The sequence below is a fragment of the Doryrhamphus excisus genome, linkage group LG14 (genome assembly GCF_037039965.1).
Source record: "Doryrhamphus excisus strain RoL-2023G ecotype Guam linkage group LG14, RoL_Dexc_Guam_v1.1, whole genome shotgun sequence".
Taxonomy (NCBI): domain Eukaryota; kingdom Metazoa; phylum Chordata; class Actinopteri; order Syngnathiformes; family Syngnathidae; genus Doryrhamphus; species Doryrhamphus excisus.
In genome coordinates, this window is record NC_136370.1 from 13,141,244 (window position 1) to 13,168,667 (window position 27,424).

The following is a 27,424-nucleotide window of genomic DNA, read 5'->3' on the forward strand; positions in this document are numbered from 1 at the left end:
TGTGCTCCCTGTAAAAACACAACTTAAGTGTGATTAATTGAGATTAATCAGTCAGGAAAAGGTTATAAAGCCTTTTTAAAGCTTTGGGACTCACAATTTGCAAACCACAGTGAGAGCCATTATCCGCAAATGGTGAAAACATGGAAGAATGGTGATCCTTCCCAATAATTACCCTAAAAGTGCAGCGATGACCCCAAGAGGTCACAAAAGACCCCACAACATCATGCAAAGAACCAAAAGCCTCACTTGACTCAGTTAAGGTCAAGAGTTGTTTTGCCGTTTCAGGATCTGGAAGACTTGCCGTGGTAAGGAACCATGAATTCTGCTGTTCACCAAGAAAATTCCTGAAGGAGATCTGTTTGTGACCTCGAGCTGAAACCAACTTGGGTTCTGCAACAACAAGTCCACCTCTGAATGGACGAAGAAAAACAAAATGAAGATTTTGGAGTGGCCTAGTCAAGTCCTGACCTGAATCCTATTGAGATGCTGTGGCATGACCCTAAAAAGGCGGTTCATGCTGGTAAAAATGAGTCAGACAAAATTCGGTAGTTGTTGTTTCTGCTAAGGATAACCCAACCCGTTATTACTGTAAGTTGACTTTTTTCACACAAGGCCAAGTTTTTTCTTCTCTCTTAATAAGTTTAATTTATTGAAAACTGTTTTGGTTCAGCTGTATTGTTAATATTACATCTAATATTTACATTTGTTTGATGATCTGTATTAATATATTAATTGTTGTATATTTTTGGCTTCCTGTATGTTAACTAGTGTGCCAAGTTTGCCGTGTGATTGTTGCAGTCCTTTTATGAGAACATGATTGTAGTTAGCATTCTGTGTATAGTGACCCCCGCTGCTATTTTGTTGTGTAATTTCCCTCCATTTTTGAGTAATTTTCCCAATTTGGGGTTTTATTTCTACACAGGCCAATAAAAAAGGCCCCCAGGGTGCAATTTGGACACCACAGTATGTGTAATTAACGTGTGCATCAGCAGTAAAGAGAATACATGCCAACTGGCACTTGGGAATCTGGGAATCTGGGATCCACCCCCCCCCAAAAAAAAAAAAATTGCATGTTGTACTTCAAAATCACTGTAGACTTCAGGTCTGTGTGGATGTGAACTTTTGCATGGAGTGCCTTCTAGTGGTTGTGGCATGTTACTGCACCCTAAAATATAGATTTCCACAGCTATGCACTGTACACAACTGTACTTTGCATTAGGATTGCAGGGGTATGCTGGAGCCTATCCCAGCTGTCTTCGGGCGAGAGGTGGGGTACACCCTGGACTGGTTGCCAGCCAATTACAGGGCACATATAGACAAACAACCATTCACACTCACATTCATACCTATGGACAATTTGGAGTCACCAAATAAACTAGCATGTTTTTGGAACTGGAGTACCTGGAGAAAACCCACTCATTCACCGTGCAGCTCAAAGTTAAATTATGAATGGCAAAATAATAAAAATGTATCAATAGTAATTTAATTGTTTTTACATTTTGACAAAAGCTTCCTTGTCGGTCATGTCCAAAATTCCAGTTCTAGATTAGAAGGCTCCAGATTGTTACAACCTGCCTGCAGGATCCTTTTGAGTAGTCCAAAATTCCTACATTTGAGCAATAAGATCAATGTACCTAATCAATGTAGCTTCTTAAATTCATTCCCAGCCAGCAATACTGTACCCATTCCAAATAAAAATGTACTGCAACTCAACATTTGGGCCATCTTTTTGGGTGTAGCTATACAGTAAATGTAAAATATTGTAATACAGTCTTTTTTAAATGATGTGCTGTAACATTGTTTTACACAATTGCCTAATTAAGTACAGTCATTGATTACATTTAATCAATTCAGGGTGCTAGTCAATTTCAAACCGCTAGCATGGCATCACTTTGGCTATCCACTCAAAGCAATAATCAAAGACGGTCATTCTGCAAGAAAAAAAAAAAGTTTATTCCTTGTAAACCTCACAGAGCGAGAGCGCAGCCAAGGTCAGACCTGGAGGGGAAGAGCGTGACTGGGCATAGAAAACAAAAAAAACAAAACACTTTTCTATACTTTCAACAATCAGTTGACCAACAACCAGCTAGACTGTTATTTTCACAACACTTGGTTCAAGAGCCAATAACAGCAATCAAGCAGAAAAAAAACCTCTCCATACACAGAAGGTGAAAACCACACACACACACACACACAACAATGACCATTTCAGATGATGGTGAAACCTTATCAGACTCAAGCCAGTTGCTTCCTGCAGGAAAATAAACCCAGAAAGAAAACTACTTGGAAACCCAGTTGCAAATACTGTAACATTCATGAGAAGAAATGAGATGTCCAAGACCTTTTTGCTGACAACTACTCACAAAGTCCAAACAGGTCACAACAGAAATATTCAATGTGATTCAGCCAATGTATTTGCAGTACATTCTCCAATGCACTACTGGAAAAAAAAACTAGATTTGTATTCTTGGCACACAAACTGAAGAGGAGGATCAATTAAATGCAGTTAAAGATTTGGCATTCTCAGAGCTCTCTTATTTCACATTGCATGGTCCATTTTTGTTTTTCCCTTTCAAATATGTTTTCTGCAGTGCAAGCTTCAATTGGAAATTGAAAAAGAAATATAGGCAGCAACTAAACACAGTTTAGGAGGAGTTCCAACAGCAGCTAAGCTGTGTGATGAACCAGATACCGGTCTGCGTAAACCGAGCAGAATGACCAGGACTTTTTGTTTTGGAACTGAAATCATTATTTCAGGACAAAGGAATAAACCTTTAAGTGCTCAAGAGTGAGTTTGACATCCAACACAAGGTCCTGAATGGGACCCCCCAACCCCAAATTATCCTTCTTGCATTAGTTTCAATTCTAAAGGGCAATTTGAATTAGATTCCTTATTAAACTCAATATGTCCTTCATCATGAGAACAGCCGAAATACTATGCGAAATATTGACCAACTTATCCTGCACTCTTTTTAACTCAAAGTTCACTCTGAAAATACAGCACAGAAAACATTTATATACGATATATATATATATATTTTTTGTGTACCAGTTCAAAATTTAATGTCTGCCTGTATTTTATTTATATGGGCCTGCTTCTGCCTATGTCAAGCTTTCTGATCACATCCAGCTTGTTGAACACCAGAATCTTAAAAAAAAAAAAAAATCACTAGACAAAATCACGCCATACAGCTTAAAAACCCCGAACGCAACAGAGAGCAGGGTTTACTCGGTGTCTGATTGTATATTAAAATAATAAATTAAATACAACTCAGTGGGTCTGTGCTAATGTTGCACTACATTCCTCTGATTGTACAAATGTTTCCTTATTACATTGGGAGAAAAACAATCTGTGGGGTATAAGCTTGGTGTCTGTTTCATGGTTTAAGGGGAATTTTCTTCTCCACTCCTAAATCATAAAGCAGTTACTCCCAAGGACCAAAGTGCAGCTTATTGGTTGCCAGGGGTTGCAATGGTGATGAGAGCTGAGAGCAACACTCTTGATGTACAGCAATACATCCCCGGATCTGTGAGGTTTTACTAAACACTCATGGGGGAGGGGGTAAAAAATGGGACTTCCTAATTGATGTGTCTGGTTTAATTATTTTTTTGTCTTTTGTTTTAACTACACACAATACAACATCCTTCTGACCTGGCGAGGAGAAAAAAGAAAGACCCAAGATTCTCAGCCGCAGACATGCCGAGCAGATTGAAAGAAGACGGTCCGGGATCCCCCCCCCCCCACAAAATGAAGAAAAAAAAGAAGGGCGAATGGAGGGGAGATAGCATCAAGCGGTCACTTTTTGAGGGGCTGGTAAACTGAGGCATTGGGGTCCAGACCAGAGGGGTTGGTGTCCATGAACTTAGAGGAGTAGTGGGGGGCCACCGGGGTCATGCTGCTGGTGTCGGTTGTGTATGAGATGCTGGGCATGACAGCCATTACTTCGGCTATCTTCTGCTTCAGATCTTTTATTTCTTGGTCTTTCTGAAGAATCTGACCTGAGAACAGATACCAACAAGTGAGTCCATAAACAAGGCAGCGCTGAAACTATTACAGTGTCCCAATTCAGGGGATACATTCCACAGCTGAGATAAACACTACATAAAGGCTGTCCCAATTCAGTGGGGCCCTTTTTCTCATTTCTTCTAGGATGCCACGCTTGTATCCATCACCTACCATATATAGCCTCAAATTCTTGCGCCGATTAGGGATGTCCCAAATAAGTCTGATACTGATCCAGGGTATAGTTAAAGCCACATTGGCGTGGCGGCTAGTAGGAGTCTCACAATATATCACTTTTTTTTTTTAAGTGGGAAAAACATTTTTGCGTGTACGAGGCCTGAGAGGATAATACATACATTCATTAATCACCCAAAAAAAAGAAAATGAATTCAATAATTTTACCGGCTTCAAAGTGTTGCCGCATATATGTGTCTGTTTTCCTCCAAACAGTGCATTGGCACATTTGTTCAATTGAACAACGGCACGAACGGAGTGAGCCCTCTTCTCAGCGCTACGCGCACAGAAACATTTTGAGGTCAATACCGCAAAGTAATTTTATTGTTTCAGTCTCTCATCCACAAGGAAGAGGCATTCTGAGTACCCTGAAAAAATATTGTTTTGGAAAACTTCCAGAGTGGGAAAATCTCAAAATGTCGGCTCATTGTTTATGTTTATAAACAACATCTTTTTCTGTCGTATACTCCCAAAATGACACACATACACAAATAAAATAAAGTTCCTATTTGGACAAGGCCTCAGGCAGTGGGTGGTAGCGGAGCCGATAGCATACACCCAGATTGCAGCCTCCTGAGTTACAATGCAAGGTAACACAGTTTAAATTTAATTTGTGCATTGCAATATATTGTCATGTGTTTTATTTTTTTTCTTTAAAATTTTAAAAATGTAAAAATCTTGTCTCACCTCGTTCTTGTAAACCCTATCCCGTGTCTCATCTTGTGACACCCCTTGAGGCTAGGCATAATACAGCTAGAGGTGCTAAATTAAAAAGTTGAAACCAGTTATAGCTAATGACATGTCATGCTGTGGGAGTATGATGCACCTGGCCGACACACGGCCGACATCACTCCTACTCCTTGGTATTATGTTAACATGTTTATATACTGTGGTTGTGATCATGTGGGCTCTATCCGGCTGCTGATGGATAGACGTGCTGGGGCAGAGTCTGGAATGGACAACTTGTATTGGAGTGCCAACATCAGAAATTCTAGCTGGAGGCCAATATAACCCCATACTCGTTCCTTTTCTGATATCGGCCTGATATCCTATATTAATATAGGATCAGGACACCCTTAGTGAAAGTGTAAAAATTTCTACTATTGCAACATTTAATACAAGATATGTAAAACAAAGGGCCTTAACATTTATGTCCCCTAAACTGGGGAACCAAGCCTAAACACAATTCAAACATTTTGATGAAGATACAGACCTTGCGCAATCTCGAGCTGTCTCTTGGCATCCCCCAGTGCAGAGAAGAGGTCCAGTTTGATCCTGGTCTCTGCACTGAGGCTGTTTTCCAAGTGCTGGGTCTTGTCCTGCATGGCTGACAGAGCTGACATCAGCACTTCTGTGTCTTTTTCATTCTCCTTGTATTTATGAAGCTCCTAAAAAGTGAGAAGATGTTCAGTCAGAGTTAGGAGGATAATCTTTTCATGCAGGTTTTACGTAGCACGGTGGCAATGTTGGTTCGCAATGCCAAATTGTTTTGTAACTTGGGATAGTGCATTGGGTTTCTATTCAAAATTTAAATAAATAAATGTCATCTATCATCTTAAGTGATACAACTATGTGCACCACTGAAGTACAATATGAATATGCTGTTTCAAGGACTAATAAAAATTAATGAAGGACAAGATTATAGAAGATACACACACGTCATTCTGGTGTCTATTACAGTTCTTTATAGATTGTCTTCACTTGATCAGTATTGCACAAAATGTGTTGGCACAGGTTCATGTGGTAGCTACTACAGTTGTCCCTCGCTACATTATGAAGCATCCAGACCTCACTTCATTGCAGTTTTTCAAAACTTAATAAATGATAGCCACTTTGTGGTTGAATATGGTCTACTAGTAAAAAAAAATGCATATTTAAGCAAAATGTACCTACATTCTTGACCTAAAGTAAGCATTTTCAAGCATATGCATGACTAAATGATCTAACCAAACAAACTATAATACAAATACAAGTCTGAAGAAACATTCTAATTATGAATGTAGTATTCTTCATTGGCCACCATGTGTCAGTACTTGTTCAGTGACACAAGCACCAGAAGAGGCATTATTTGCTGGTTCAAATGATCTCAACAGGCACAATAATAACATATTCACACAGGCTGCAGGCCTTAACATCCGACTTCATATCCTGTCCGCCCATCCGTAAAGACCCATAGGGAACACATTTACTGTGACACACGAACAGGAGTTTTAGTCACTCAACAAAGTACATAGATGAGCCTGTGAATAAATGAGTGAAACACCTGCTACCTTTGGGTCTAAAAGGATGCAAAATCTAGCAACATCGTCACATGGGACGCTACGCCGGGTAAAGTGACAGGCATGCATGCGCATAACCTCTAACCCTTTCACATTCACTCACAAGGCAAGGGGTGGAGGAATTCTTTTCCAGGATAACTTAACCGACACTCAATTTCCATGACTGCAAATTTGGTCAATCGTTATTCAGGGCACGACCCTATAAAGGCAGGGTACACTCCGGACTGATCACCAGCCAATCAAATATAGAAAACAATTTAGAGTTTCCAAATTAACCTGACATGTTTTTAGACTGTGGGAAGAAACTCTTATGAGCAAACTCCACACAAAAAGAAAAAAAATCTAGAAAGGCAAAAACATCTCTCCTGATTGTGCATTCTGACAATCAACACAAACAACCACAAATTTTTATTACCTGGACTTTCAAGTCGAGCTCCCTAATCTGGTCCTCCTTTAACTTGTTGTCCAGGGTTAGTTTCTTGCACTCTGATTCTAATTCTGTTATCCGCCTTCGCAGCGTGTCTGTGCACTCCCCTCTGAAAGACAGACAGACACCTCATTTTTATATACGCATCTGATAATGAATAGCACCTAATGAATAGCAGTTCCCAGAACCAAATAAATGCAGACGTTGAGCTACCTGGAAGCAGCAGCTAGTGCTACTGCCCTGGCTGCTGTTGCCTCCTCAAGCTTTTTGCGCTTCTTTTCATCTGTGAGCTGTTTCTCTGCAGTGGCTCGAGCTTCCTGCTCAGCTTTGAGCCTCTTCTCCAGTTGTCCCACAGCCTGCTTGTCCTTTTGCTTTGCCTGCACAGCATTATGAAGCCTGAGGGTGCATATACAGTACGTGTTATTAATGAGGGAAATATAGAAGAAAGTGTCAATGTGATGATTTTCTGCTCTTTCCTCTCGTGTTTATTTATACACTTTCCGCTAATGATCCTAAACCAAAAGCTTCACAAGTCTAACCTTGCTGGGACCTGCTGAATTACTTAAACCACTCACTTGTTCTGCAGAAGCTCATTCTCTTGGCGCAATTGGCCCAGCTCAGTACGTATTGAGCGCTCAGCACTGCCCAGTGAGCCAATCTGGCTGCGAAGGTCCTGTTCGACCTGCCGGCTCGCCTGCAGGTCCGCCTTCAGCTTCTTCACGTCCTGCTCCAATCTGTCCCAGATAGGAGCATGAAGAGAGGAGCGACATTAAGACGTGCGCACATGCCAAAATTGTCACACATGCACAATCCACAGCAGCAAGGGAACCCCCTAAGTTACTTTACATCTTATCAACTTATGTTTAATGAAAAAGCAGCAACAAGAGAACTCAAATAATCATGTTGGGTAATAATATGTTTTGTTCAAAATTATGGGCAATATATGTACATATCAAAGATTTGATATTGGACTGGACAGAGTGGTAAAAGTCACAATTAAAGAAACTTCACACACACAATGTATCTGGAATAACACCCACACACTGTGAAAAGTGTTGCGGGTGAACACTTACCTAACAAGTGCTTCTGGCTTGCTAAGCTGGTTGTTGGGGATACAGTTGTCTGTGGGGTCCCTGTTGGAGCCACCTGACGTCCCCTTCCCCACTGATAACTTGTGCTTCTTCTCGTTCTTCCCTGTGGAAGAAGAGGAAGGCGCAGAAGACGGCACACTGCCATTTGTCGCACTGTGGCCACGGGGCGAGGAGTTGAGCGCTGTGGCATTGCTGTTTTTGTAATTTTTTGAGGAGGAGGAAGAGGAAGAAGAGGACGAGCAAGAGGAATTGTTGTCCTCTTTAAGCAACAGGTTTTCTGTGCTGCCCAGTTCTGTGGTCAGTCTTTTGCTGTTCATATGGTTCTCCATGTACTCCATCTCTTGGAGTTTAGAGTCCACTGATGATGGCAGGATGGTGTTGCTGTTGTGCTGCTTTTTAGCCTCCCCACCACCCTTCCCCTCTTTCCCTTTTTCTCTATACTCTAACTCTGGCAGAGGCGCTGAGGTCTTTTTATTGGCAGGGGCGCCGTTCTGTGACACTGGAGGTGTGTCCATTTCAGATATTCCTTTAGCTGCTGCTGTAAGAATACAAAGATTATTAAGATGCATATCTCTTGAAATATTAAACACAAACTTTACTTGTTTCTGTAATTACAACTGTTAAGATATGAATGAAATGGACACAAGGAATGGAATCAACAAACAAAAAAAAAACATTGCAAGCTACAGGTATATTACAAGAGATTTTAAATTGGACAACAGCACTCAGATTTGCGATTGAGAATCGACAATTACATCTCACACATGCTTCAATCTTACCTTCTTCTGCTTCTCGTTCCTGCCTTTGTAGCATCTGTTGCTCTGGAGGCAGAGCCTGCTGCAGGAGCTGCATGTAAAACTCATTCTCCTTCTGTACCTCCTTCTGTTTCCGGAGGCGCATCTTGTAGCTTACATAGCTCTTAAAGCCAAAGCCCAGTGTCACCACTGGATAGCCAATACTACAAAAACACAAAGACAGTCATTAAGAACTATTTTTAAAAGTGAGTTGTTTTAATGAAAGGAGACATGGTTAGAAAGTCCAAAAGAAAAACTACAGCTTAAAAGTCCAGAGGCATAAACTATACGCTATGGTTACTGTGAGAACTTTACCAACACTCATCATGGGTGTAAATGACTTTGAGGCCCTTAATGATTTATTGGACCTGTTCTTTTTCCAGGGTAGAATGACTTTACATTGTCAATAGGCTCAAATACTGTATATGGATCAGTCTTCAGAAAGGGGAACCAGAGAGGGTGCTGTCGTTTCAAGGGACATGATGCACTGCAGTGATTTGTAGCTCTAACCGAATGAAAATATACTGCAAACACATTGAATGAAACAGTACCAATGGGTCGGTTAGCGGTTTCAAGGTATACCGCCGTATGAAAAAAAACCCACAGATTTTTCACTGATAGTCGGAACTGGGTCATGAGGATCATGGGGTGTGTTGCCAAAAGTCGGGCAACTTAACTGTTGCCGCATAGCTCGCACCATCAACCCTTGCAGAGTTCTGCATCCTGTAGTGTGTGGCTTTAGTGTGTATTCCACCTGGCTTTGCAGCTATCAAACTAATGTGTACGTGTAAGTAAAACTACTGAAGCACATTTCGACATATTGAATGAATATCATAACCTAATAAGTCTTAAATGTCAGTGTTAAATATGTTGCAGTGTTAACGAATAGCTATTGACCGTATGCCTTGCAGACTAAAACATCGTAAATTATAAAATACTCTAACATAGCATTATTAAATGAAAATATTGTAAGTGCGTGAAAAGCGATGCACATTTAGAAAATTTACTCAAAATGTACTCAGTATTACTAAGTATTAAACATGTTTAAAATAAACCAATGATAAAAAGTGATGGGACATTCATGTCTTTGTAATGGGGTACACGAACAAAATCAGCAAGGGAAGAAATAATGGTCCCCTGTATGTGCACTTAGGAAAACTAAAGTGATTGTCAGGGTCAAGTAACAAATTTGACCCTAAAGACATTGCTCAACGTTGTACGCACATCCACATTAGAAAACAACCAACCTTGGACTCCACTAAGGTCATGCAAAGCCAAAAAGCCAGTTATGATAGAGCAGTAGCTCACCAGTGTGCAGCAAAGGGGCGACACAAGTCTACATGAAAGTTCTTCAGATCTTTGAATCTGATGGCTGCCTCTATGTACACGAAGAGTATCCATAGTGACACTGTGGGCAGACAGACTCCTCTCTCTGAAGAAGAAGAAGAGTAAGCATTAAAATAGGATATAATTGAAATTAGGTTCACTTGACATAGTGTACAAGTTTTTAGAGTTAAGACAATCTGACAAGAAAGAGACCAAACATTTCATTTTCAATAACGGGAGGGTAATTAAACTTGATTGTGGCACATACAGTAATTAATTCCCTTCCTCACTTTCAAGCATGCACGAATTAACAGACAATAAAAGGCACCAAGGACCAAGTCCCTCCCTTGACAAGTACTACAGGTTTTCCATCAGAATGAGCTCTACGTGAAATTTTAAGACCAGTTGAAAAATTGCTAAAATTTACATTTTTACTGTTGGATCTTAACGAGATTCAAAATAGAGCTTAAAAATGGAAAATGTTTTTCAACAGGACAATCTTCCAGTTCACAATGCCTTCTTCCAGAGGAATAACATCACTCTTTTGGACCTTCCTGTGTGTTCCACTGACCTAAATCCAATTGAAAACATTTGAGGGTGAATGGTAAGGGATGTTTACAAAAATGGCAGTTAGTAGCAGACAATGGATGCCCTCCATAAAGCCATCATCACCACCTGGAGAACGACATCAAGCATGTCCAAACCAATTTTTGAGGTGATGAAAGAGAATGGTGCGGCTCCTCATTACTGAGTCCTTTTTTTCAAAATTGTATTTCAATTTTAGCGGGATTTCAGGTTTTTTAAACTATGGTCTTGAACAGCCCATTTCAGATTAATGGTTGCTTTCTTGTGTGACTCCCAATACTTTTGGCATTTTAAAGCTCTACTTAGGATCTTTAAGATCCAAGTACAAAATGTAAATTCTTGCAATTTTTCAACTTGTCTTAAAATTTTGATCAGGAGTGTATACACATTTGTCATTCACAGTATGCACAACATAAGAGCACCTTGAAAGAGGGGAATGTGCATTACCTGTATGCCAGACATACTGCACCCATACATAAGTACTGGCAGCAAAAAACAGCCATTGTACTGGGATGAAGAGGAGGCAAATGAAGTCCGAAGTAAGCGCCACAAACACAAAGAATACTGAGAAAGCCTGTTGAGAGAAAAGGCGGTTATAAGTTTAAAAGGCACACTGGTTGATTTTTTTTTTCCTGCTTTCCAGAATGATGGTCACTTTATTTTGATATTTTCTACATTACTGGGAGATTACAAGTAATTTCTATGCATGCTGTGTGCATACTAACTTAACGCCTGTTAAAGCTACTGGCTGTCTGTGTCACAAGAGGAACACTACAGTAAGCAGGCACAACAGCCATGAAAGGACTGAAACCAGTTTGTTGACATCACATAGTTATGCTTCAGACCTTTTTGAAACCTAGTTTACAATCTACCAGGCCAAGCTTTGCAAAAAGGTTTAATAGGTATGCACTCACCAGCCCCTGGTATCTAAAGGAGTCGTACACACTCCGGAGGAAGAGCCAGAATGGCCAGAGGTACTCAAACCTGAACTCCAACACAAAGTCAGCCAGCAGCACCAACGCCCACACCACCAGGAATTTCAGGTACAGGAAAGTACTGCAAAAATGGGACAACATACTTTGTAATTAAAATAAACACTAAACAAAAATACCCAAAAAACACCCAAAGTATGCTGGATCACCCTTGTTTCTTCAGTTTGTTGTTCATTTTAATGCCTGGCACAAGTAAAGGTACCTTCATTTGGACAAATATGATGATGATGACGGCGTCTGCTGCTTTAGTGCGGTCTGGTTTGCGGTCACGCTTGTTCTTTTTGCCAACGGACCAAACAATGCTTTCAGTTCATCATATGCGTAAAGGCACCTCAACTGAACGAAGTATGTGACGTGTATATTGTCCTATGACCTCACGCATCTTAAACAATATGACCTCTTCCAGGTCACATGCGATCATAGGACTTTGTATTGCAGATTTTTACCGGCTGAGATGCAACAAAGAGCATATACAGTAAACGATATATACATATGTTCCCAGAGATGCGCTGCAGGGAAAATGCGTTTCCGGCAACTTTACCAAACTGTGTTGAGCACCACAACCACTTTACAAGATTGGTATGTTTAACTGCTGTAGTCATGCTCCTCAGAATACATTTACCTGGAATATTTTTCTGTTTCATCACTCAGCTTTTTGTTGGGTGTTGCAATGTATTGCTTGGTTAAAGTTGCATTTGAGGACATCATGTCTGGTGTTTTGGAATATTGGTGCGTTCAGACTAGATTCCATTGAAAAACAGACTGAGACGCTCTCTCAGGTGGTCTCAGTCCTGGACTGTGTTGCCAAACAAACTGTACTAATAGAGCAAACGGACTCTAGTTCATTTTAACAGGACCAAAAATGACAAGTGTGAAAACCCTGAGTTTAAAACCCAGGAGTTGTTTGATCTACAAAGAATGAGCGTATTATGGCTGTGCATCTTATCAGTAATTCAAGGGCGGCCCTACATCTCTACGATATAATTCCACGTGTATAGCTATTGCCCTTTAGCATTTGGCTCAGGGTTAGACCTGTCAGGTGTGGCTGGAGTGAGCAACCAATCACGGGGTTGTTTTAACTCAACTGTCCACTATGAGCACAACATACAAACTTATTTTGAATCGTAGTTATGTTCACTGTCATAATGGATAAAGAAACCTTTATTAGTCAGTTGACATTAAGTGTACAACTGTTGATTGTAGTTACCATAAAATGCTTTAGCAAAGCGGATAATATATCCTTGGTAGATGACAACGGGCCTAGGCTAACAGTATACATTGTCACTGCTCATCAAGTAATGGCCAAAGGTGTACTACAGTGCATACACAACTACCTAATAATGTGTGCAAAATAATTTGTGGTATTGTTCAAATGTTCAATGTTGAAATCACTGTTGTGTGGCCTAGCGCTGTAAGCTAGCTCTATTGCTAGTTGCTAACGTGCAACAAAAACAGACTTGTACCATACGCCGAGCTACCAGTAGCAGCTAGTTAGCCGTGTTAACAAGCTAGATAGCGCTAGCAGTGTGATTGTATGAATATAAACGTTTTTGATACGTGCTTGTTTTGCAGCTATAGAGTCGTTGGGGTTCGAAATGGAGAGTTCCATTTGCTGTCGTGAGTAAGATATCCCCGTCAACCTCCATAATACATTACCTGCCGTATATACCCTCGGTGATTCGGTTCCGTTTTACCGGCCGTCGGAGTTTGCTGCAGTCCGCAATGCGCCGCTTCATCCTCCTCCTCTTGGCTTTGGCCTTCGGCTAAGCACTGTAATCTTATCCAGTTTTCTGGTGTATACGGACAACGTCAATAAATGAAGTGCTGTAGGATGTGTCGCTGTAATTATTTTCCCGACTGGAAACAATGAAATAATAAATAAAGGGCTCTATTCGGGAACCTCCTCTTTTGCTCTCAGCGCAGGCTCACTGGGAGCAAGCCGCGCTGTATTTTACGTGTGTCTTGTTGCCAGACGTTGGGAATATCCAATCAATCCATTCGTCGAGGCCTTTCTCGTTGACGGATACCGAAGCGAGCCATTAATGTTACGAGGCGACCGCTCGATCACTTCCCCTCTACCATGACTCTGGAGCAGTTGCCTGTGTAACGTCTCACCGGGAAGCCAATCACATTGTTTGTGGACAAATCGGGCATTGCTCGCTGACCAATCAGTTGCTCTTGGAGGCGGGGTTTGTTTAGTTATTATTCTTGTGCTGTAAAACTACAAAACATATATTGTCACTTGAAAAAAAATGTTTTGCAGTCTGTGTTTATTTACTGATCCACACACGCTCATTGGTATTTCAAGTGGATAAAATGGCTGCAATAAACTTGTCATAGTTAAAATCATATTTTTGTATGCAGTGCATTTGTGAAAAGCTGCTGTTGATGTTGCTTTAAGTTCATAGTCATTATACTCATTAGGGTCATTTTTGCACCCTGGATTGGTCGCCAGTCTGTAACACAGGGTGCACAAAACATATCTGTCCCCAAGTTTTCTCTCCTCTTGTAGCAGATGATAATAAAGAGCTGCTCAGTGGGTTGTGCCCCATTTCATATCACCAGAGTGAAACATGCGTCTGTTGGGACTAAATAATCTACTATGGCTCCGCAATACGCCCCAAGTCTACGCTCTCGTTTGGCTCCTTTGCTGCTTCTCTTGCAGACAGGCTTTATTGTAATATATTATTTTTATGTTGAGATAGAAAACAATGTAATTGGGATTACATTCAGCAACCTTTATCCTGGTAAGTAAGTCATTGCAAGTGTGAGTAACAAATAACTATAATCCTGTATTAATACAATTTTCGAAACTGACATTCACAGGAAAATGTAAATTTTTTATAGTTATTACCAATATATAAATATTGAAATCTCTTGATACGAAGCTGCAGAGTTGGGTTGGCATCCAGTATGAAATATGTCTGACATATGTCACACACAAGTTTAAAAATCAATTTGTCGAACCCTTGCCTCTTTAATAGTAGCAGAACATTTGAGTCACACTTTAAATTGTGTTATTGTGAGCAATGAGGGATTGCGTTCAAATACATCACGTAATACGAGATAAAAGTACTAATTCAGTGTATTTTCAAGCACACTTAAATGTAGCAAATTGCACATCCGAAATAGGAGTTACAAAGTGATATGTGCTTCCATGTTTTTCTTTCCCTGTTATCTATAAACACACACACACGCGCTAGCGCATTATAAAGCTGCTTTTGTGAAGTTCTGAGTGTCCCTGAATGCATCTCGCGTTTTTTGTAATGAGAATGAGGAAGTGTAGTTACCAGGATGAACGGGCCAGAGACATGTTTGAGTTGGAGATACATACAGTATGTTGTTGGGATTGTACTGCTGTTCTCTAGGTCGTAATGACGTTATAAAAGAGCATCAAATTCTAAACCGTAAACCCCTTTCTTTACAGTCTTAATAAAAAAACAGAGAGGCAACTCATCAAACATTTTCAAAAACTGTATCCATCCTCCTTTGCAGTGTTCCAGGATTTGAATGTAGTGGTCTTTCTGGGGTTTGGCTTCTTGAGCACTTTTTTAGTGCGGTATGGTTTCAGTGGATCAGGATTCAACCTTCTTGTAGCAGTCATAGCCACCCAATGGGCACTCCTACTCAATGGTATTGAGTCCTGGTATTACAGAGGCAAGATCTGGGTTGATATGAGAAGGTACGGTATCACATTTTAACTACAATTAGCGTTACAATGTATAGTATATGCACAGTATATTCTAGATCTATACATGTTGACACAAAGATTGTTTCACAAAGCTTGGTGATTGCCGAGATGTGCACAGCCTCGGCTCTCATTTCTATTGGAGCGGTGCAAGGCAAAACCAATCCTGTCCACCTTGTCCTTGTGGCCCTACTGGAGGTATTTGGATTTGTCCTGAATGGATGGCTCCTCCAGACTCTGCTAAAGGTAAGGTATGATCTTTTATTTCCCAATCAGAAAGGACACCCCAGTAAACCATCTTGCGTTGTTTCGTGATTACAGGTACGGCCTTTGAACATCATCATGCTGCTTCACATCTTTGGAGCTTTCTTTGGGCTTGTACTGACGTGGGTCCTGTATCGGAAAGAATCAAACCAGGGATATGAGAAGGAGAAACTCAGCCGCAAAACAGGATTGTTCTCCATGTTGGGTGGGTATTGCTTCATGAGAAGCACTGACAGTGTAGTGGTTCACATAGCTGATCAGGGTGGCTGACCCTGAATAGCAAACGTTGTATAAGAAGTGGATGGATGGTGCTTTAAGATCAACCCCATGTCTCAAGTGGTCTTCGATCAGTTAAAGGTAGCCTACTCCTCCAATTGTTACAGTGCAAAATGCATAAGTTCCATTAAAGTGCATGTATCTATGTAAACAACTATAAATGGTCTTATTCAACAGATGAGAGGCATCTTTGGAACATTTTCACAGTCTGTGTGACAAGCTAACGACATCCCTGTCATGGTTCTGTAGGGACTGTGTTTCTCTGGATGTTTTGGCCCAGTTTCAACTCTATCCTCGTGGACATTCATTTTCCCGGGAGAAGGCTGAGAGCAGTGTGCAGCACCTACTTGGCCTTGGCTGTCAGTGCTGTAGCATCTGTTGCTATGTCTGTGCTCTCCAGTCCCATGGGAAAGGTTAACCCAGTATGTTGAGGCCATCAATAAGAATGAATTTTTTTTGGTACTTATTATGTGGAACTTAAGCTTTGCTTTTCACTCTCCCATTAGGCCCATTTGCTGTCATGCTTACTATCTGGTGGTGTTGCTGTTGGGGTTCCCATATCAGAGATTCAACACCCTTGGGAAGCCATGACAATTGGACTGACTGCAGCTGTTGTGTCAACTATTGGATTCCGGTATTTCAAGGTGGTGATCACTGCAATAGCATTTAAGTTATCTAATAGTTTGTACAAATTACTGAACATAATTACTTACCATCCAGAACCACATGCTCTTTGCCTTTGACTGTCATGACACGTGTAGTGTTCTGAGCACACATGGACTCCCTGGACTACTAGGATGGCTGGCTCACCTCCTCCTGCAGATCAAACACTGTGATGATCACACAATGTACGCATGGACATTTTCCCCACATATATGACCGAACACTGTTTAATTAAGTCACCTTTCATTTGCAGAGCAACTCGGTTTGCCGTGTATCATATCTGCGCTCTCCTCATCACCATAAGTATCAGCCTGATCATGGGGATCATAACAGGTACAATAATCACAATTTTGCAGCACAGCAATGTACAATTGTGTAGAGCCACTAAAGGATCATAAGAATTCCCAAGTAAATCTGACTTCTCCCTGTGTGTGTTCAAAGGGCTAATACTTAAATGGGATATTTGGAGACCTCCGCAGGACAAAAAATGTTTTGATGATCAAGCTTACTGGAAGGTAAGCTGAAACAAGATGGAAGTAGCCCCTGAGCTAAGGTGTGATAAGCAGGTTTCACAGAAAGGCACAGAAGTTGGTTGATGTCCCTTGACCACATTTCAAGCTGATCACGGCTTCATTGTGAACGGGAACATTGTAGAACCAAATGATGAATGCCACTCTACCTCAGGCACATTTAAGGGAAGCGAGCGATACCTAAGTGTTGTGTCAGGCTATTGGAAACCGTTTATAGCGGTGTGGTCTGCTTGTCAACATTAGTGACATGCCCATACTATATGAATAACACATTTTCCAGTCATTGGGCCATTGTATAAACAGAGGACATCAGTAGGTAAAAAAACTACAGGAACAGCTGATGCTCAAGTTCACAAGACAACTTAACATTTAACACAGGATCAGCTACAATGATACAAAAAATATGACACATGCTTTTGGTTGGCCAGCAGCTTTGTGTAATAGTCTGACATTACTACATGTATGGGAACCATGAAGCAGTTTGAAAAATACTCCCCAAAAAGTGCCAACAATGTTCCATTCACATATGTGACATTCATATCGACAAAGCTACAGTGACATTGTTATTGTTAACATTGTTAAACCAATCAAATAAACACAATTCTGTTTTGCAGTTTGACCATCTTGCAGTGCGCCTGTAATCTGAAGTTGACGCTGGATATACATGCACCCCATGTTTATAAAATGATGAATGCAAGACTTGTTTCCTGCTCAAAATGTTTAATTATGCCATGGTCGAGTGATTAAAGGGATTGGATGTACATAAGAATTATATCAGGCAGTTGTGAAAATTGTGTACCTCAATTCAAAATGTAAGACGGATAATTTAATAAATCTGTATGACAAAATTCTGAGCTCACTTGATGTTATTTCAGAGATAGATATTTTATGACACATTATGTCATTGCATGGCAATTCCCTCAATTATATTATACATTTGCCCAAATATCTTCTAACTGACCTGACAGGTTTGAGAGTATGCATGCACACAAGAGGTTTGGACATACAGGATTATTTCCCTAAACACTAGGGATGCTCCGATCGATCAGCATCGGCCTATTTACATGAAAAGTCATGTGCCAAAAATTCAACGCCCATGGGTAGTACTATTGCAGCCAGCAGCGAACCCTGCGTGTATAGTGTCTTGCATCTTGGGCAGCTGTTTGGCATGCCAGACAAACACATTCATGTCCGCCATGTAGAACTCAACAGCCAACACATGCCACAAAAGCTTTCATACGAGCATGTTAAAAAGTTTTAAATACTTTTGAGTATAGCGAGTTTGAGGCTCACTGTGTGATCATCAAATGGCAGCTTATGGCCATGTGGACACTCGCCTGTATTTGTGCAACAGAAGCCAAGCTAATAACCCCAAAAAATAACAGAACTCATCAGACAAGATGACCCAGGACGAAACCGGGTTCACAGAGTGCTCTCCACCCCGCCGGACATTGAAGTTTCCTTTAAGAAGGCATCTCATCCTGTTTCAAGAGTGATATATGCAGTCTTGAAAAAGTAAGTATGTTTAATGTAAATTATGTTATGTTATGTTATGTAAATTAGGTGATTTTATGGTTCCTTTAAATAAATGCGTGTATACGTATCACAATCAGCAGCATAAACCCCAGATCGGAGCACCCCTACACATCTGTTACAAGCTGTATCCCATTTTAACACGGCTGCACAGTGCAGACACACAATATAAAATGTCTCACAGTTGAAAATATTCAACCTGTCTGATTTGTGCTTGGTTGTGGTTTAGTTTAGTTTAGTTTTTTAAAACGGCAACAAAAAACATAAATTAAATATGAAAATTCTGAACTCTAAAAAAGAAAATGTATAAAGCGATGAATAATTGCTGAAGCCGGGAGCATACTGTCTCATACAACATAGCTGTTTTTTAACGATGGACAGATACACTTGGGAGTCAGCTATTGCCACAGATCCTCTGTACGTCCAAACTTGAACACCAAACCCCTGAATAAAAAAAAAGAAAAAGGTTATGTTATTTGGCAAAATGCAATATCTCAAGAATAAACATGGTCACAAAGAACTGTTCACTTACCCGAAAAAAATGAATGCATTCTGAAAGAAAATGGCTATCCCTGGGTACACAACAGGCTTTGCTGCAAAAGAACACAGGATATTCATTTATATAGTATTCATTTTAAAATAACTCCAAATGAACGCAAACAAATACCTTTCATTCCCTAAAAATGAAATGTATTCTGGATGAAATGGTTTTTACCATACTTAGTAACTAGGTGTCTCATTTCAGTGCAAAAGTGCTAGTGAGTTCCATGCAACAGTCTTATGTCTTGAACACAAAAACAAGATTAAAAAAAGAAAAGTTAAAAAGTCAAAATTTAACCCGTATACAGTTCGCAGCCAGCGGCACAAACCTGAAATCCCTTTAAGAACTCATGAGTGTGACCAAACACAGTGGAGTGTGCGTGCCTGGAGGTGGGCCGTGGGTGGAATACATTAAAACAGACCGTTTTCGCAGGAACCACAAAATCCAAAGAAATACAGCTGACTAGGTGCAGATTCCGGAAGACCTAAAACACTTTCTGTGCTGGTTATCATGTGTAGCTGCTCAAAAGGAGTTCACAACTCAATACACAGGGTTGAAAAATGAGCCTAATATGCCCCTCATAATAAGAACAGTAGAGTACAATCTACCAAAGGCAAAAGTTTAAATGGAATCACGTGGAAAAATGCTGTTTGTTCTGTTGCTGGTTTTGCTATGATAATTATGACAACTTATTACTTTTTATTATTCATCCATTCTCTATCCCGCTTATCCTCACGAGGACCACAGGAGTATGCTGGAGCTTATCCCAGCTGAATTGGAGTGAGAGGTGGGGTACACCCTGGACTGGTCGGCAGACAATCGTAGGGCACAATCATTCACTCACAATTTAGGAAACCAGAGCACCCAGAGAAAACCTCGTAAAATGTGTATTTTTATATGGTAACACTTGGATAGGTTTCATACGAGTACTTTTTTTTTGCCTGTCACACACAAATTGTAATGTTAGTCAATGACAAAACAAATGAACACAAAATGTAGTTTTAAATTTTAAATTCATAAAAGGGAGAAAAAAATATATAAAAAGTGTAATCCAAGAGGTCACAAAAGACTCATCATCCAAAGAACCGCAGGCCTTATTTGCCTCAGTTAAGATCAGTGTTCATGACCTCACTTTAAGACAACAAATTTCTGTCACTGACAGACATGTCATTGAACAGTGTTGCTCACCTTCAATCGTACTTGGAAGGGTAACGTTAGTGGGAGGCTGGTCTGTTGACTCGTTTGAATCTGGTAAATGGGGGAAGGACAACTGATTTAATACATGCTAAATATTTTCCTACTCTGATTAAATTAAGTTTAAAGGGAGTGAGACAAGGGCAAACACTCAAGTGCAACAACCAAGAATTCTGGTCCCCATGAAAAATAATTCCATCTCTGAAGGTATGCTAATGTCTTGCTTCTTATTGTTCAGTACTATCAACATTTACTGCTTATTTGGTAAGATTTACTGCTAGTGAGTTGTCTGTGCAACAGTTTGCATATACAATGCAATTTACTAATGCAAGAGAACATAAATGTGCTACAGTCTGACTGTAATTTTAAAAAGGTTGTTACATTAAAGTGGAACTATTATGCTCATTTTTGAGGCCTTTGTATTGAGCTACACACAATAACAACCACACAAAGCATTGTAGTTCTTCCAGAATCTGCAGGACTTCCGGTTTGTGCCGGTCAGTGTAGAGGAGGAATGCTGGAAGGATACCCAAGCCAAAGCAGGTTGGACACACCACATGGAAACCGGGGGTAAAAATGTATATACAGTGAAGAAAATAAGTATTTGAACACCCTGCTATTTTGCTATTTCTCCCACTTAGAAATCATGGAGGGGTCTGAAATTTTCATCGTAGGTGCATGTCCACTGTGAGAGAGATAAACTAAAAAGAAAAATCCAGAAATCACAATGCATGATTTTTTAACAATTTATTTGTGTGATACAGCTGCAAATAAGTATTTGAACACCTGAGAAAATGAATGTTAATATTTGGTACAGTAGCCTTTGTTTGCTATTACAGAGGTCAAACGTTTCCTGTAGTTTTTCACCAGGTTTGCACACACTGCAGGAGGGATCTTGGCCCACTCCTCCACACAGATCTTCTCTAGATCAGTCAGGTTTCTGGGCTGTCGCTGAGAAACACGGAGTTTGAGCTCCCTCCAAAGATTTTCGATTGGGTTCAGGTCTGGAGACTGGCTGGGCCATGCTAGAACCTTGATATGCTTCTTACGGAGCCACTCCTTGGTTTTCCTGGCTGTGTGCTTCGGGTCGTTGTCGTGTTGGAAGACCCAGCCACGACCCATCTTCAATGCTCTCACAGAGGGAAGGAGGTTGTTCCCCAAAATCTCACAATACACGGCCCCAGTCATCCTCTCTTTAATGCAGTGCACTCGTCCTGTCCCATGTGCAGAAAAACACCCCCAAAGCATGATGCTACCACCCCCATGCTTCACAGTTGGGATGGTGTTCTTCGGATTGTACTCTTCATTCTTCTTCCTCCAAACACGCTTATTGGAATTATGACCAAAAAGTTCTATTTTGGTCTCATCTGACCATAAAACTTTCTCCCATGACTCCTCTGTATCATCCAAATGGTCATATGCAAACTTAAGACGGGCCTTGACATGTGCTGGTTTAAGCAGGGGAACCTTTCGTGCCATGCATGATTTCACATCATGACGTCTTAGTGTATTACCTACAGTAACCTTGGAAACGGTGGTCCCAGCTCTTTTCAGGTCATTGACCAAGTCCTGTCGTGTAGTTCTGGGCTGATTCCTCACCTTTCTTAGAATCATTGAGACCCCACGAGGTGATATCTTGCATGGGGCTCCACTCCGATTGAGATTGACCGTCATGTTTAGCTTCTTCCATTTTCTAATGATAGCTCCAACAGTGGACCTTTTTTCACCAAGCTGCTTGGTAATTGCTCCGTAGCCCTTTCCAGCCTTGTGGAGGTGTACAATTTTGTCTCTGGTGTCTTTGGACAGCTCTTTGGTCTTCGCCATGTTACAAGTTAAAGTCTTACTGATTGTATGGGGTGGACAGGTGTCTTTATGCAGCTAACGACCTCAAACAGGTGCATCTGATTCAGGATGATACATGGAGTGCAGGTGGACTTCTAATGGGCAGACTAACAGGTCTTTCAGGGTCAGAATTCTAGATGATACACAGGTGTTCAAATACTTATTTGCAGCTGTATCACACAAATAAATTGTTAAAAAATCATGCATTGTGATTTCTGGATTTTTCTTTTTAGTTTATCTCTCTCACAGTGGACATGCACCTACGATGAAAATTTCAGACCCCTCCATGATTTCTAAGTGGGAGAAATAGCAAAATAGCAGGGTGTTCAAATACTTATTTTCTTCACTGTATACACATATACTGTATTCACACATAAATATACGTATATGCTGTACATACATATATCCATGTATATACACGCACACCTTTTTTTCGAGCTGGAAGGGCTAACCTTTTTGGAGAGGCTGGGCTGCTGATTCCTTTGCTAAATCTGACATCCTTTTAATTTGCTTTTCTTCTCTCACTTTTCTGCCATTCCACTCCCGGACATTTTCCTAGGCACTGGCACTATACCACATTATTTCACTCTGCTCTGTCACAACTGCCGACTGACAGGCAACCGGCAACACGCACTGTTGCCAATTTCTCTGCAAAATCTACATATCATTTGCATATGACATTGTAACAGGTGCTGTAAGGAAAAAAGCATAACATTGTAGGCGAGACAAAAAAAGAGAAAATACAGTTTATGTTTAGAATTACAAATAAACTTGATTCTTGGTTTGTTACTTTAAAATTGGCCATCACTTCCTCAAAATAAAATAATTATAATATTTCATCTCAACCAGCGCCTCTCAGAATTCGGACTCGCCTCCAACCTCCACACCCGCTATGCAGCGTCCCGTCCTCCGTATCTCCGCGGGGATCTACGATTGCTACGCCTAGCAAAAGGGTGCTAAGAAGCTAACAGCTGCTCCCGAGTGTAAAGAATGGAGCAAACTACAAACGTAACAAAATAAACATCCACAGCTGCACACTTGCTGAAGGGGTCGGCATGGCACAAAAAAAACCACAAAAGTCATAAATTAAAGCACTATTAAACACTAAAAACTCAGCAGAACACACAGAGCTGCCTTAACAAGTATAGCCCTTTATTTACATATTGACCACAATTAATGTGAAATAAATTGTCAAATATGAAAACATAAAACATGCTTTTTTTGTAAAACATGAACAAAATCACCTGTCTGCCCTGTTGGCACTTGAGATAAGGACAGGAAGAAAAGGCAGTGAGAAAGCTATTTAAAGTTAACTCATGCATTTGTTGTTCAGGCCAATGAAAACAACCCTAATGTTGACATTATTGACCACAGTAAATTTGAGTATTAAAAAAAAAAAAGTTCTACCACAATGATGCAGCAGCAGCAGCATTGCCGACCACTACCACGGCTTCAAAACATCCTTGCGGAAACCCTGTACCGCCAAATACAGTCATGGAAAAGGTAGATCACCCCAGTTTGTTCAGTTCATTGATCAGTTTTATTGCCTGGTACAACTAAAGGTTTGTTTAGACAAATATGATTATAGCTCATAAGAGTTTAAGTAAGAGCTGCCATCCAGCAACATCCATATATTTCTTGATAACAAAAATCGGTTAAGTTTGTACATAAATAACTATGGCATTGTACTGACAAAAAAATGTTTGTGAGCTATTTTTGTTGTCACCATAATTTGTCCAAACATAGGTACCTTTAGCAAGCATTAAAATAGGGGTGGTGCAATATTTTTTTTTCCATGACTGTAGATGTGCCAAGCAGACAAAAATAGGACTTACCGGGGACGACAAAACCACCAAACAGGATCCACATGGAAGCAATGAGTGAGCCAAAAGCCAACATGAAGCCAATGAAGAGCCACACACGAGCGCCTGCAGAGAGCGATAAAGGTTTGACTTCTGGGTGACTGTTGCATGAAGTTATAAATATGAGATTAGTCTACTTCATGTTTTTTGAAACACAAACACAATTGACATGCACACGTCCTGTTTGACCCTCAGCCAACACCATAGTTTACTTTAAGGGTGCTTCTAGTTGAAAACATTTAACACAATTTGATGTTATTAAACTCAAAATAACGTACACAATAACACTCTAGCACTCATATATATATATATATATAAGCACCGTGCCATCATATGGCCTACATCTCCCTGGGACTGCGGTCCACAAATATAAATGGATCATACATAACCTGGCATACTACATCCTGTACACACATGTACAAATCTACTTCATGTCACATGCAATTACATTACTAATAGGGCATTGTCCGTACGGCCAGCAAGTGTCTTTGGTACATTATGTTGTCACGTTTAGGCAAAATGTTCATTTATGCTGTGTTTTTGTGGCACATCAGGCAGGGGCTGGCTTCCACAGTGGTGCACACACACACGGGACATGTGAAAGTGCACTCCAGCCGCAAGCCCCTCGTGACGGCTTGTTGAGTAAATGCATGACAAATTAAACACTTCCTCGCTTTCTTAATGAGAACATTTTTTACAGTGCATACTAACAAAAAAAAGTTGCCAACAAGCAGCAAGCCATGCACACGGGGGGGGGGAAGCGGCTGTTACCAGCTACACCTGTGAGTGACGTGATCCTGAGCAAAGTGTTTCACCCACAGTTTTTGATTGGCTGTTAAATGTGGAGGGAATTTGGTCATAACAAAGTAGTACCGGATCTTGCTAGTAATGAAGATTACATAAATGTCCGTGTCAATTAATGCAAATTTACCCGCAATGTTTACTCTGGCACCAATTACATATCTTTCCTATTTTTAGTAATTGCACGTGAACTTTCCCGTTGCACATTAGTAGGTGACAACTCCGTGCTTAGGGATACAATGCGCTCTTTTACACATTTGAAAATACTCTTGGGTTCTTTATTTCATTATGGGCATGACTGCAATACAAAGCAGTCATTTGCAGTGTTGGAAGTACTGTACTCCACCATGCTTAAAGAGTTGTACATTAGCAAATGCTACGTGAACTATTAGAAATAAAAGCAACTTTGTACTATTATATTTTTGATGCAGCTCTTGGATTTCACCACACTTGGTGTACCTTGTGAAATGTCCTGAGATTGCATATTATCTCATGTCTCTCATACCTGTCTGTCCCATGCAGCCTTCACTGTAGCTGTCACCTCTCACCTGGCCATTTGACACAGCGTTTATCCTAAACAGAAAAAAATACACAATTCCATTAAAATTACTGTATGAGTGACAACTGCTTATTGACTTGTGGCTTCACTTAACAAGTGGACACATGGAATTATTAAATAAAGGTATTGGGGATTAAAATTTCAACAATGTACTAGTAGCAACAGGACACGTCTCGTCTGCCATCACATGTCACATGATTGACCTAAGTGGACTTTGTGCACCTCCTGTGTAAGACCTTGAGAAAGCCACATGAGAACTGAATGCTTCAGAAATGTTGAGCATTTATATCTGGATTAATGGGGATTTTATTTAGGGTGTTGAAATTTTGAATTTGGGTCTGTTTGTTGGAGGATAGTTCAGATGCCTCCCAGACTCCTCCCTAAACGAGGTATTCCCAGCAGGCCCAGCCGGGAGACGGCCCCAAGGCAGACCTAGGACAAGCTGGAGGGATTATGTCTCACAGCAGGCCTGGGAATGCCTTGGTGTGACTCCTGGTGGAACTGGAAGCAGTGGCCAGGGACTGGGAAGTCTGGGCTTAACGGGGACAAAATGGACAGATGGGAGTTAAAATCATGCTGAAACATAATTCATAAACTCAGTGTGGTATGCATATACGAAACATTAAAGAACACAAAGTAATACATTGGCAGTGTGTTCAGCCAGTCTTACATGAGAAAAGCCAATGTAGCGATGACTCCACATGTGTGATAAGCATGGGGGAACTCTGCCTGTTGCGGATACTTCACTGCTGCATCTATGATGATCCACCAACCAGTAAAGAACTGCAATGAGACAAGACCAATATTTTGGCACAGCATAAATCCATACATGTAAACATGGGACATTAGTATATTACACAACTGCATAAAACACCAAAAACAAATAAACATTGTGTTCAATTGATAGCGGAATTATAGTGTCCAGAAAATATACCAGAACTCCAGCAGCTATGGAGGCGATTGAGTTTCTTTTTTCGCCCCAGTCCACACTGCACTCGCAGTCCCCGCATCGAATCCCATCCAGAAACCCAGACATGACTGAGGGAGGAAGTAAGCTTGGTTAGCGTTTCTATTCAACAAGAACACACAAGCATTACAGTTTGTACAATACGACAAAGTAATCTTAGCATGACACTGCTACAGCATAGGGATGATGCTCCATTTTCCGACAAACAACAGTGTCATTCCGGATTGTCAATCAGAAATTTAAACCTCTGACACATTTAGACGACTACAAGTGTTTCGAGCCTTAAAAAAAGAAAGTATTTTCAATAAACTATTCAGACGACGCAGGGTTCTTTTGTTCGTCGCTTTGATACGAGCAAACGTTTCCTCAATGGTGTCCATTTGCTAAGACGTAGCTGACAATTATGACAAACCCTTACGACAGGTTTTAAAAACACGTATTTACATTCGTGACGTTATATGCCGTAATATCGCTTTGAAACGTGCGAATACCTCTTATTTTCGATATTTTTGATGTGGACCCCTTGGATCAGCCCGACTTTGCTTCGTTGAGCTCGGTCACGCGCATGCGCTGTACACCCACACCATTTGTTGAAAGGAACACTGAGCAGCTATTGATAGTGGTGCCTTCAAGGGTTGTGGGACAAAATGGGCTTTGTTTTGAATATACGGAAGACAGCCGGGGATACTTGTCAGATTCTTATTATTCTATCTACCGACTTGGAAAAAATGCTTGACATCGACTAGGTCTTTAACTGGGGTATCACAAAATCTCGCGAGATTAAAACATGACAATAATAAATTAATCAAGCAATAAATTAAGCTTTTGCGTGCTCGTGCATGCGAGGTATTTCTCCGGTACTCCAGTACTCCGGTTTCCTCCCACATTCCAAAAACGTGGTAGGTCAATTGGCGACTCCAAATTGTCCATAGGTATGAATGTGAGTGTGAATGGTTGTTTGTCTATATGTGCC

At 40.6% G+C, this 27,424-nt stretch overlaps 3 protein-coding genes and 1 long non-coding RNA gene across 6 annotated transcripts; 1 reads left to right on the plus strand and 3 right to left on the minus strand.

Moving 5' to 3' along the window:
- Nucleotides 1-1,929: 1,929 nt before the first annotated feature.
- maco1b (macoilin 1b) lies at nucleotides 1,930-13,833 on the minus strand. 2 transcript variants are annotated; one of them, XM_058090550.2, is made up of 11 exons: nucleotides 13,388-13,833; nucleotides 11,654-11,795; nucleotides 11,187-11,313; nucleotides 10,137-10,260; nucleotides 8,814-8,992; nucleotides 8,017-8,569; nucleotides 7,519-7,677; nucleotides 7,157-7,339; nucleotides 6,932-7,052; nucleotides 5,451-5,625; nucleotides 1,930-3,999 (listed from the first exon to the last, which is right to left on the minus strand). In XM_058090550.2, the coding sequence occupies exons 1-11, from the start codon at nucleotides 13,465-13,467 to the stop codon at nucleotides 3,797-3,799; spliced, it is 2,046 nt and encodes a 681-aa protein (XP_057946533.2). In that variant the 5' UTR covers nucleotides 13,468-13,833; the 3' UTR covers nucleotides 1,930-3,796. The 2 variants fall into 2 exon arrangements, with proteins under 2 accessions (XP_057946533.2, XP_057946532.2); XM_058090549.2 differs by having other exon boundaries at nucleotides 8,017-8,572.
- On the plus strand, nucleotides 13,177-18,122 carry rhd (Rh blood group, D antigen). The gene is made up of 10 exons (XM_058090553.2): nucleotides 13,177-13,348; nucleotides 15,227-15,413; nucleotides 15,515-15,665; nucleotides 15,741-15,888; nucleotides 16,209-16,381; nucleotides 16,466-16,603; nucleotides 16,680-16,807; nucleotides 16,876-16,955; nucleotides 17,064-17,137; nucleotides 17,767-18,122. The coding sequence occupies exons 1-10, from the start codon at nucleotides 13,327-13,329 to the stop codon at nucleotides 17,791-17,793; spliced, it is 1,128 nt and encodes a 375-aa protein (XP_057946536.2). The 5' UTR covers nucleotides 13,177-13,326; the 3' UTR covers nucleotides 17,794-18,122.
- On the minus strand, nucleotides 15,222-17,243 carry LOC144901724 (uncharacterized). Its single transcript, XR_013629793.1, has 3 exons — nucleotides 16,863-17,243; nucleotides 16,673-16,775; nucleotides 15,222-15,812 (listed from the first exon to the last, which is right to left on the minus strand). It is a non-coding gene; the product is annotated as an uncharacterized LOC144901724 (long non-coding RNA).
- A 797-nt stretch (nucleotides 18,123-18,919) lies between the features above and the next one.
- tmem50a (transmembrane protein 50A) lies at nucleotides 18,920-27,063 on the minus strand. 2 transcript variants are annotated; one of them, XM_058090554.2, is made up of 8 exons: nucleotides 26,943-27,063; nucleotides 26,419-26,522; nucleotides 26,155-26,267; nucleotides 25,431-25,498; nucleotides 24,098-24,190; nucleotides 20,415-20,474; nucleotides 19,218-19,278; nucleotides 18,920-19,129 (listed from the first exon to the last, which is right to left on the minus strand). In XM_058090554.2, exons 2-8 carry the CDS (start codon nucleotides 26,518-26,520, stop codon nucleotides 19,084-19,086), a joined length of 543 nt encoding a protein of 180 aa, XP_057946537.1. In that variant the 5' UTR covers nucleotides 26,521-26,522; nucleotides 26,943-27,063; the 3' UTR covers nucleotides 18,920-19,083. The 2 variants fall into 2 exon arrangements, with proteins under 2 accessions (XP_057946537.1, XP_078652295.1); XM_078796169.1 differs by lacking the exons at nucleotides 20,415-20,474; nucleotides 26,943-27,063 and having other exon boundaries at nucleotides 26,419-26,833.
- Nucleotides 27,064-27,424: the final 361 nt, after the last annotated feature.

Bases quoted from the DNA above. Each gene is read 5' to 3' on its own strand.
- rhd (XM_058090553.2), top strand. From the start codon at position 13,327: ATGGAGAGTTCCATTTGCTGTC. The intron at 15,414-15,514 runs GTACGGTATCAC...TGTTTCACAAAG, and splicing joins ATCTGGGTTGATATGAGAAG to CTTGGTGATTGCCGAGATGT. The intron at 16,956-17,063 runs GTACAATAATCA...GTGTGTTCAAAG, and splicing joins GATCATGGGGATCATAACAG to GGCTAATACTTAAATGGGAT.
- maco1b (XM_058090549.2), bottom strand. From the start codon at position 13,467: ATGAAGCGGCGCATTGCGGACTGCAGCAAACTCCGACGGCCGGTAAAA. The intron at 7,340-7,518 runs GTGAGTGGTTTA...ATGCACCCTCAG, and splicing joins AATGAGCTTCTGCAGAACAA to GCTTCATAATGCTGTGCAGG. The intron at 4,000-5,450 runs GTCTGTATCTTC...ATCTGTTCTCAG, and splicing joins ACAGCTCGAGATTGCGCAAG to GTCAGATTCTTCAGAAAGAC.
- tmem50a (XM_058090554.2), bottom strand. From the start codon at position 26,520: ATGTCTGGGTTTCTGGATGGGATTCGATGCGGGGACTGCGAGTGCAGT. The intron at 20,475-24,097 runs GTAAGTCCTATT...CCCATTTACCAG, and splicing joins TGGTGGTTTTGTCGTCCCCG to ATTCAAACGAGTCAACAGAC. The intron at 19,130-19,217 runs GTAAGTGAACAG...TTTTTTATTCAG, and splicing joins AATGCATTCATTTTTTTCGG to GGGTTTGGTGTTCAAGTTTG.